Consider the following 11192-nt stretch of genomic DNA (forward strand, 5'->3'; position numbering starts at 1 on the left):
ATGAAATGATAGATGAGCTTTTGCATTAATTTTGGGGACACCATAGTTTTCTATGCCTTCATGCCTTTTATTTGAAATTTATATGCGGACTCATATATATATAAACTTTACTTTGTCTACAAAAAAGGACTATTTGAAACAGAATATAGCCTGGTGAATATAGACCCCCACCACTGTGATTAATTATTAAACGGACACAATTCAAAGGTGCAATCCCAACTCCCCAGCTGTTTCATTGGCATATAAACTTCAGATGTAAAACAAAAGCAAAACCTGGAAATGCTTTCTTCAAATAAACTGCTGACCTGTGCAGATTCGATGAGTAGGCTACGTACCTTATTTGACACCCCTACAAAACTCCAACACACACCCAGTATTTCCCCGCGCCCTCATTGGCTGCAGATTATCTGTTTAGTCAGGTGGATCCGTGCGTCCCTGTGCGTCATGGTGATCAGAGTCCCAAGAGTACAAAACCGCCGTGCGCTTTTGCTGCTGTAGGTTCGACTGCTCGACTCCGGCTTGATCTGGTCAAGGGATGGCAAACTCTAACAAACCCTCCACGGCCATTGCGCACATCTACAGGGGGACATTTGTCCACGCGACCGAGCAGACAGCGCTGCAGATCCTGGAAGATGCGCTTCTGGGTGTGGATACGGAGGGAAAGGTTTGACTCTAAAATACCTCAAACACATTTTTAAACAAATCAAATAACATTTTTAGTATGCTTTAGAAGTAGACCATTTAAGAACAAACAGATAAACAAACTGTGGCATCATCTACATATGGGCTTGATAAATATTCATAGCTCTATAGATATTCCCAAACCTTGCGTAAAAACGCTTTGAAAGACGCTTTTCAAAGTGAATCAGTTACATAATACCTTGTCTCCTATAGACAGCGGTTGCTTAGCAACTTTCACTTTTTGACCAACAGGGCCAATAGACAAACCTGTAATTATAATCTTTAGTAGCCTCTTAAAATACATCAAGCATTCATCCAAACACAAATTGTATTGTTCCCAAACTCATGCGTCAGGATATCATAGACTGGTTATTAATGAGGTCTAGTGGATAGAGAAATGGCAATAATTATGCATCAGTGCCATCAAACGCATACACACAAAGATTTCTTTTATTATTTGATATTATTATTATTATTTTAAATTTCATAATACACTGTTGGAATACATTTGGCTTGTTACAATAATCATTTAGATTGTTGTTGAATGTAAGTACACGTGTATGATGTTTTTAGCTCTCACAGTTTATTATCATTTTTTCTTCTTCTTCTTTTTTTTTTTTACATCCAAACACTCGCCCACACACTAATCATAGTTTATTCTTATTTTGCCATCAGATTGCATTCATTGGGAAAGGTGAAGAACTGGACAAACTGTCCCAGACCTTTGGATTTAGCCTATCTGAAGTCACTCAACTGGCACAACAGTAAGTAGAGTAGCCTATATGAATTATTTACTGGATATAATTTTCCTTTACAGTGATTGATATTAATTAAATCTATTCTTAATTATATCTATTACTATTTTGTCAAATATTAGCATGCATCACATTTTTTACAGTAGGTAATTTAGAACAATTCAGGACATAAAAACAATATGCTTTAATACATGTCTTTGGTTTGCTGCACTGCAGTGAGTTCTTCATGCCAGGGATGGTGGACACTCACATCCATGCGCCCCAGTACAGCTATGCTGGCACAGCTCTGGACATGCCATTACTGCAGTGGCTCAATACATACACCTTTCCGGTAGAATCACGCTTCAAGGACTTGAAGTTTGCCCGAGAAGTTTACACTCAAGTAGTGGTGAGTTTTTCAGGATCAGACCTTGTAAAATAACAGTGAACCAAAACTGGTTTGATATGTTTATGATACTAAACTATTGCTGATGGAATAAAAAGGTGCCTCACCTAGAAAAGTGAAATGTTTAATAACACATCCTGTTATCATGCACCCTATGTTTAATAACACTTAAGTGGCTTAACAATTTACAGACAAGAGATAAAACCTCTTAATCCTGTAAAATGATCCCTGTGCTTTACAGAGGAGGACCTTGAGAAACGGAACAACCACTGCATGTTATTTTGCTACCATTCATACAGCTGCATCTCTCCTGCTGGGTCAGATTACAAGTAAGAAGTTCCATACTCAAACCAAACACACACACACACACACACACACACACACACACACACACAGACAAACACACATACACACTATTGAGGGAGTCATTTAAACCAGCATAAATCCCAAACTTTTAAATGAATAGTGGATTGTTGTGAAGTTACCAGTTTGTAATAGTACCTGGTAAAAAGTGGGAGCCGCTCCTGTGATGAACAGAAGAAAATACTAGTAACTGTTATCATAGTGTTAATCATATCAACACTTCTGCCTTGTCTGTATTGTTATAATCAAATCAGCAGTTCAATAAGTGATGTCATGGGTCCATTTCTTTGACTGTGGTACAGAATTTCCCTTAGGCTACTAAGAGCATCTGTGGGTCCTTTTTCCCCTTCTCAGCTGGGTCCGAAACAGACTTATTTTGTTCACCTTTAAGCCCCCTTCTTATCACCTTGGTGTTATGTAATACTGAGCACACACACACACACACATAAATATGTAATGATACAACCACCCTGAATTGAACACTGGCTTTGGAAGCTTTACACAGTCTCTTTGTGTAATCAATGCCAATGAACCTTCACCTTTGTCCTCTTCTGAGCAGCTGCTGTGGATGTTTAGTGTGTGTGTGTGTTTATGTGTGCGCACAAGTTTAGATTTTAACTTTGTATTATAAAAGACATCAGAGTGACCAAGGTTGGGTTTCTAGCTCTATCTCCAATACATGTTTTTAAATATTTCCTCATGCAAGAATCTTGTGAGGTCCAAAGTTCAGGGTCTTGGGGAAGTCTGATTTGAATGCACGTGTTCTGCCTTCTGCCTGCTGATCATGTAAAGTACCTGTAACATCATACTAGTTGCAGCAGTGTCCTATATATAGCCAAGGCAAGGCAAGGCAGTTTTATTTAGAAAGGACTTTTCATACACAATGGCAACTCAATGTGCTGTACATAAAACAAACATTTAACAGTAAGAATTGGAAATTAAAAAACATAAAAAACATGCAATTTGAGAAATAAAAATAAAACCCTATAATAGTAAATATACAAAAAAATTAACTTAGTTTTGTCCTGATTTAATTGAAGGAAATTTTGGTTCATCCAATTAGTTACTTGCTCTAAACAGTGACACAATGACTGTATTGGACTGTAGTCATCTGGGGACAGTGCTAGGTATATCTGCGTGTCATCTGCATAACTGTGATAGTCTACATTAGAGTTCTGCAGAATTTGACCCAAAGGCAGTATTTATAGACTGAACAGAAGGGGTCCAAGAACTGACCCCTGAGGAACTCCACATGTCATAGACACTCGATCAAATTCATAACTTCCAATGGTCACAAAATAACTCCGCTCTTCCAAGTAGGTCTAGGACTGTTCCGCTGAGTCCTGCCCAATGTACTGTATATAGTACATAACACAATATCTGTTCCATGGAGTTATGTTATATCCAGTAGGCATTACCCTCACATGCTACCCCTACCAAGCAAAATCTGATATGAAATGAATATAAATATGGCCCATCACTCAATCAGTCATCAATGATCAGTAGACACTAGTTCAATTTCTGTAATAACATTTAAGTGAGGTCTTATTGACTTTGCTGACAAGTTGCATTTGAAACACATTGGGCCTGATTCACTAAAGGTTTGCATGTGTAAAAAACGTGTGAAAACTTGACATCACCCGCAAAAAATGTGCAAGCTGATCTACTAATGGCGCTTTTCCACTACACAGTTCCAGCACAACTCGACTCGGGTTTTTTCGCGTTTCCACTAGGGATAGTACCTGGTACCTGGTACTTTTTTAGTACCTGCTCTGCTGAGGTTCCAAGCGCGCCGAGCCGATATTAAAATGTGACGTCAACAGACTGCCGGCCACTGATTGGTCAGAAGAGTTGTCACTGGAAGAGTCATGAGCCGTCCTACACAAGAATCAAACCCGGCATTTTAAAATACCAACAACAGCGTTACAGCCATACGGCTCAATTTTCTTGCTTTGTGTGTGACAGAAAGCCACATACAGCAGCAAGTACACCATCGCCTCCATGTCCTCCATTATTTATGTGTTTGTGTCGCGTATAAAATTAAGTCACGCAGTTTCACGGAGCCGTGCTATGACGACCCCGCCCACGTTGAGTAGGTACTTATTTGTAATGGAAAAAGTCGTTCCTGGAACTGAGCCGAGGCAAGGCAAGTCGAGTCATGCTGGAAAAGCACCATAACACAGCCCACTTGCATCTTTCAGCTGTGCAAGATTATACGTGCTGTTCATTTAGTAGCTGTGTTTGCCATAATGAATATGCAGTATGGGATGTTTTTACCCCAGTGTGCAAAATACAGGGAGGAGAAAATGCAAATGTGTTATTTAGCATACGCATTGTGATTTACCAAACCTGAAAGAAATGTTGCTGACTGTAACTGCGTCTATAAATAATACCTTGGAAGGGCAGGTATCAACCGGCTGTGCACTGCGCACAGATGCAACAGCATTGACTTTGTCTTTCTTGGTCCAATCTTTACATTAAGACATGCAAAACCTTCATTTAAATATAGCTGTCTCCACCCTGTTTTCAATTAGGCCTACAGAGTTTTTCACCCACAAAACGCATGCAAACAAAACGCACAATCTATTGCACTTCACATGTAATTTAGTACCCACTTTTTGGGATTTTAGTAAATCAGGCACTTTAAGTTGTTGAAATACTAAAACAGATGAGGTCATACTTCACCTGGCATTCTAAATATCAATACTAAAAGAAGTGTGTGAAGTTGAAGTTTTCATGTATTATTAACCCACAAATCAGATATGAACACTGCATTAGGTTGAAGATGGGCAGAACTGATTTGGGAGATGTGTGAGGTCACTAAACCTTGTAATATGGTTATATGACTCTTAATCTCTGTCAAATGATCATCGCAGCATTTTTAGTGACAGTACAATCATTTGAGTTGAGTCAAGTTAACTCACATAAACCAAGGCGTCTTCTATCGTATATTTACACAGCCATTTAACTGTTTGTTTTATAACTAATAATATTAATTAGCGCTATAGGCTTGTGGAAGTGTAGCATTCATGGAACAGAGCCACCTGTAATGCGATTAGTTTCACCTGTTTTTTTTCTGCTCTAACTCAACACAGAATCTCTGTCGTGAAATACGTCCATTGACTTTATCATGAAGTTCATGCTGAACTTGTCTTGGAAATTGTCTACAAAAAACACTGCTGGGTTGAAGATTAACATTTTTTATTGTACAATAAGGAGATAGCATATATACAAAGTGACATCAGCTTATCTCAACAAGCAATGAACAAACCTAATCTATTAGTCTCTGAAGGAACAAAGAAACAAAGGAACAAAGAAATGATCACAAACAAACACATTTGGATATATGCATACTTATTACCCAAAGTCATTTCACACAAGGGCCATACATCCCCTGGATATAGGAAATGGGACCTTCAGCCATAAATGTCTACGCTCACTTAAACATACCCTTCCAAGACCTCAAACCTTTACCTTATCTTAACACAGGTTAGAAACATGATGACCACCAGACCCCTTGATGTAGTTAACATGAAAATCAAAGCAGCGGTTATATATTCACTCAGAACTTGTATCTTACTTAACATGGACCAAGGCAAGGAAGCAGCAATAAACCTCTAAACAATAGTAATGAACACATTCCACAAGACAGCACAGTTAATCACATATTAAAAATGATAAACTCAACCCTTGTTGCTTCTTTACTTTTACAAACTTTCCTGATTCCTCATCCCAAAATTGCTCTATGGCAAAGTCGGATTCACCAAACACACGTATCACCAGGAAACAGTCGTAAATGACCTTCGTAAACATGATGAATCCCACCTGCTCTAAATGAACGCGCGTTCCAGAGAATAGTAAATTAACATGATTGACGCCTCCAAAATACCATATAAGGTCAGACGACCGGCAGGTTGTGGAGAAGCTCCATTCATGGCACTAAAGACTAAAAATAGAACTTTACGAGCTGTCAGACTGAGGTCCCACTCTCAGAAATAGATCAACAGAAACACATATTATTATTTAGTGTGTAAGTGGTGGAATTAAAGGTCCTGAGAAAGACAAAGAACGAGGAAAAATGACCCGTGCTGTAAACGCTGTCTCAGTAAACTACAATAGGTTACATCACAGTACCGCCACCTATCGTGCTTGGCTGTATTGTATCATACAGTGTTGTTTGGTCTTGATACCCGTGTGGAGGTGTTATGTGTTCATTAAGTGATATTAAGTGAGCGTATCTAGTATATGATGTCACTGTCACATACATAAATATGGTTCTGCACTTCATCAGCCTCCTTAGAAGTAAACGTTAGATTTTATAGTACTTAAAACAAGTATAAGCATGATATTTTATGCAAACTTTTCTTATTTTTACTTGTAGATGACTTTGGCCAGCGTGCCTTGGTGGGCAAAGTGTGTATGGACAGGAACAATTCTGTGAAACATTATAAAGAGACCATTCAGGAGTCTCAAGAGGAAACCTGTCGGTGAGTACCAAAGTTTAATGTCATGTATTGCAGATCTACAGGATGTGTTGGAAAGATATGAGTCTTACTTTTGCCTTTTTACAAGATATGTGAGTCTTATTGTTCATTTATCAGTGCAATGGTGAGCCTTTTACTTGAGTGGGAACATGATAAATTCACCAAGGCAACAGCTTTAGTTACACTGAATTTATCCAGTGTGTCTCAGAGAAAAAGACAGAGGCAGGCAAGTTTTCAGTTTCAGTGCTCAAAGCCACTACATCTAATAGAATAGGTCATAGATAACAACAACAACAACAACAGATGTGTGACAGATAGTTGGGATGTACATTTTAGTAACATGTTAATGCTCCTGATACTCTGTGGATCCAAATAATGACAATAATGTTTTCAAAAATAAACCTTTTTTGTATTGGTATGCCTTGACTTTTACTTCCCCTTTTAATATTTGATACCATTGCCATATATTTTCCCTTTTAAAACATGCATATGCCCACCCAGCATAAAGAATGTGCCCCTGAAGTAACATTTGCAGATGTTGTGAACGTGGCAGATCAAGAAGGATTATAATTATTATTTTGTCCCCTCAAGGTTCATTTCAGAGCTCTTGGACAAGAAGGTAAGATTCTGTAATATGATCAATTCAATAAACAGGACAATGACAGAAAATGTAACAAAAGTCCAAAGTGTGTTTTGTTTACACATTCTTCTGTCTCCTCTGACTTTTGAGCAGTATCCTCTGGTGAAGCCTGTGGTGACTCCCCGCTTTGCTCTGTCCTGCACAGGAGCCTTGCTCGGACAGCTGGGAGAAATCGCGAAGAATAACAACCTGCACATTCAGGTGAGGTCACCGTGGCAACCAAACCCATGCTTTGTCCATAGGCGATAGTTGCCGTAGAGACCGCTTGGTGTTGGACCTGTAGATGACTAATGTTGATTAGTCATCTACAGGTGATGACTAATGTTAATTAGTCATCTCTCTTTCTGTTGGAAGAATTTTAAAGGAAGTGTTGTTGTAGAATGGCTTTTGACATTAATTATCCTGGCCAGACTCTTCTTCTTCTGAGAGTTACAATGAGGTGTCTGACATATGTTAGTGTGTTGTATAATTCCAGAGTCACATCAGTGAAAATATGGAGGAAGTGAAGCTTGTTAAGGAGCTGTTCCCTGAATCAGAGTCCTACACCGATGTCTACCACAAATACAACCTGCTCACTGACAAGGTGAGAGATTTTTTAGAGAAAAACATTCATATGAAAGATGAAACATGAAAGAAATGCAGAATGCAGCTGATATTATTCATGATGATGATGATTTACAGACAGTGATGGCCCATGGCTGCCACCTCAGCGATAAAGAGTTGACCTTGTTCAGAGAAACAGGAGCCTCTTTGTCTCACTGCCCCAACTCTAACATCTCGTAAGTCTTGCATAGCTTGCTTCTTTGGCCCAATGCCTTGAACCAAGGAAGCTTTGTATGACACAGATTTTTGCATCTAAGTAACACCTATACTATATAACATTTAAATGCCTGAAAGCAAAAATCTGCAGTTAAAAATGTATAAGTAGATGACACTTTATTGATCCATGTATAATGTTAATTAGTCATCTTTCTTCATCTACCCAGGTTGTGCAGTGGTGTGTTGAATGTGTCTAATGTCCTAAAACACAAAGTGAAGCTGGGGCTGGGAACAGGTAGGAGCAGAGCAGCTGACTGTTGTGCACATTTTCACTACTTTTATTTTTGACAAAACTTAATTAGAAAAGCTGTACAATTATGTTTGATGTTTTGGCTCAATTATTTTAGTGTTTTAGTGAGTGTAGTCAGCTTTGTTTGACCGATGTGTTTGTGGTTCTGCATCAGACGTGGCAGGTGGCTACTCGGCTTCTATGCTGGATGCTGTGAGGAGAACTCTGGACACAAGCAAATACTTGACCATCCAGGACCCAGAACATCACACACTTACCTTTGAGGAGGTATTCAGGTTGGCCACGCTGGGAGGCAGCCAAGGTGGGACATAAAACCAGCTGTCAGTCAGAAACAGAGCAAGCATTGTGTAGAAGTTATAATGAACACAAATACCAGGGATAAAGACGTGAAGTGACTCTGCAGTAGAGTACAGCAGCTGAAATGCCTGATTCAATACACCAGTAGCTCTGGGAACAAGTCATTTTCAATCATGACTGATGCAATTTTACACCAGGATGGAGAATATAACAGTTTCTTTGAATAAATGTGTTTTTTTCCTAGCCTTGTCCCTGGATAACCAAACAGGAAACTTTGAAGTAGGCAAAGACTTTGATGCCCTGCGGGTGAATGTAGCAGCTCCTGGTGGACCCATCGACCTGATCCTGCATGAGGGACCAAAGGTCGGTAGTTGAGCACGGTCTGAATGTATTGGGTGGCATGAACAAACACATTTAAACAGAAGTCAAATAAAGTAACAAAAATGTATCGTCACTCTTATTTCAGGTTCTGTTGGAAAAATTCTTAAACTTGGGTGAGTATCAAATTTAGATTCTTTCAAACTTTTCAGGTTCAAGAGTGCAAACCACCATTTACTCAATGTTTGTTTCTGCTTCTTCCTCTCTGACAGGTGATGACCGGAATATAATGGAGGTGTATGTGGCTGGAAGGAGGGTGGTACCATTCACAGAGCAGACAGCAGAGTAAACCTTTGGATCCTAAACTCCCCAGTTTGACAAAGGTGTTTAGATTCTAACATGAGTACATGAGAGAGTAACAATATGTACTGCACGTGTACAATCAGCTGGAAACACTGCTGTTCCATTATCTTTTGTCTCTAAAACAAATAAGTGTGAAATGAATCATCACTATAAATACTTGACTGTTAAATCCAGAGGATGGCAGAGGTGTGCTCAAATTTACATCTTTTACATCTTGTAATACAGTTACAGTGCTTTTAAAAGGAAATAAGGGAAAGTTCTATGAACATTGCACTTTTTATCTTACTGCAGTTTTAAATTGTTTACCTAAATTCAAAATCAACAGATTTGTGCTAATTAACAAGCCGCTTCTATATTCTCTGTTCATGTACATGTTGTTGTAGCCTTTTTTAATATAACTTTTATTCTATTTACTTAGACAGGTTTAAACTGATGTACAGATGTAAGTACTGATGATGGTAGCTGCTGTGATGTGTTACTGTGAGTTAAGGAAAATAAATTCCACACATGTCAATATCAAACCGCTTCACCATAAAATATTTAAACTGGACAATCATCCATGGAGTTCAGTGTCATAGTAACATAGAGAAAGACTTTGTGCTGATGATGTGAAGTGGCTCAGTGCTAAATGTAGCTGCAATGCTTGACCTGATTATCTACAGTGGTGCAACGATCCCGTTTTCATGCTTGTGTGGCAAGAAAATGCTCTATGATCAGAAGACTGGAATGAACTTGAGTTATAAAAATGATTCGTCTAGTTTTACACTGTACACTCCTTTCTATTGCCTCAAATCAGGTGCTTAAGATACAAATACAAATACAACGTTGATCATTTTATTACACTATTTTATAGTGCGCTCTTGATTTCAGTCAGAGAGAGCACTATAAAATAGACACAATCAGGTTTTTATGCACTAGCATACAGTTTCTTTAAGAATGTAGTGCTCAGCGTGGTGAAACGTGACACTCGTGATACATACTTGTAACGTTACCATTCCAGCTGTAGGATAGATATTTATCTAATATTTGGCAGCACAAACCCTTGACTTATTCATGTCAAAATCTGCACCCTGATTTGACTGAGTGGGAAATTATACTGCACGTAACCTGGTGCCTTATTATCAGAATCAGTTGCTTTTGTAATATTTTGTCAAACTAATCTTTAATGAATTATTACTGACAATGAATTAATTAATGGTGAAATGTCTTGAAATGATTTTATGGACTATATAATATACTTGAATGTTGGGAAATTAAGGGACATTAAATGGATTTATTGCTGAATATGTGTTTGTCTTGATACATTAGACTGTATTTAAGATAAGTTTACTTTTCTACTAAATATAGCCAATTTATGACAAAATATCATGCAATAGTAGATTTTTTTTTATATTTTAAAAGGTATTCTTTGTATTTTTTGTTGTCTCACATCATGAAAGATTGAAATAAAGAATACTCCCAAGTCTGTTTTTTTATGTTGTTCAAATCTCATAGTTATTTACGCAGCAGGTGATCATTACCCAGGATGTAAGCAAAAGATATGAATTAATCAAAGTGCCAATCGACCCTGCAGCCCACTAACAGACCAGTCAAAAGCTCTGTTAATAAATTGTCTTCACCGTCTGCTCAAGGCAGCTGAGAAGGTGAGATGGCAGAAAAAAAGACATGAAGATGTCTGTTGTCCCACTGACAGCAAAGCATCTGCTCCACTTCAAACAGAGCATGTAAACTGAGAGGAGATCATGTACACAGTCACAGCCACCAGAGGGGAGCAACAAACTTCAAAAGTCATCACATATGTCATATCTCCAGGAAGCAAGATTACCCAAAAATATAT

At 38.4% G+C, this 11192-nt stretch overlaps 1 protein-coding gene across 1 annotated transcript; it reads left to right on the plus strand.

Annotated features, from left to right (window-relative positions):
• The first annotated feature begins 491 nt into the window (after positions 1-491).
• Positions 492-9667, plus strand: gda (guanine deaminase). The gene is made up of 14 exons (XM_053325654.1): positions 492-664; positions 1357-1445; positions 1653-1824; positions 2063-2150; positions 6566-6671; positions 7260-7287; positions 7402-7509; positions 7784-7891; positions 7990-8087; positions 8295-8362; positions 8532-8678; positions 8919-9037; positions 9141-9168; positions 9265-9667. The coding sequence occupies exons 1-14, from the start codon at positions 536-538 to the stop codon at positions 9339-9341; spliced, it is 1365 nt and encodes a 454-aa protein (XP_053181629.1). The 5' UTR covers positions 492-535; the 3' UTR covers positions 9342-9667.
• The last annotated feature ends 1525 nt before the right edge of the window (positions 9668-11192 follow it).

The sequence above is a fragment of the Scomber japonicus genome, chromosome 9, assembly GCF_027409825.1.
Source record: "Scomber japonicus isolate fScoJap1 chromosome 9, fScoJap1.pri, whole genome shotgun sequence".
NCBI classification, from domain to species: domain Eukaryota; kingdom Metazoa; phylum Chordata; class Actinopteri; order Scombriformes; family Scombridae; genus Scomber; species Scomber japonicus.

What these genes read in the sequence shown, in the direction of transcription:
- gda (XM_053325654.1), top strand. Translation starts at nt 536, where the DNA reads ATGGCAAACTCTAACAAACCCTCCACGGCCATTGCGCACATCTACAGG. An exon ending in AAGTTTACACTCAAGTAGTG is followed by an intron (nt 1,825 to 2,062) that starts GTGAGTTTTTCA and finishes TGTGCTTTACAG; the next exon opens with AGGAGGACCTTGAGAAACGG. An exon ending in GGAAAAATTCTTAAACTTGG is followed by an intron (nt 9,169 to 9,264) that starts GTGAGTATCAAA and finishes CCTCTCTGACAG; the next exon opens with GTGATGACCGGAATATAATG.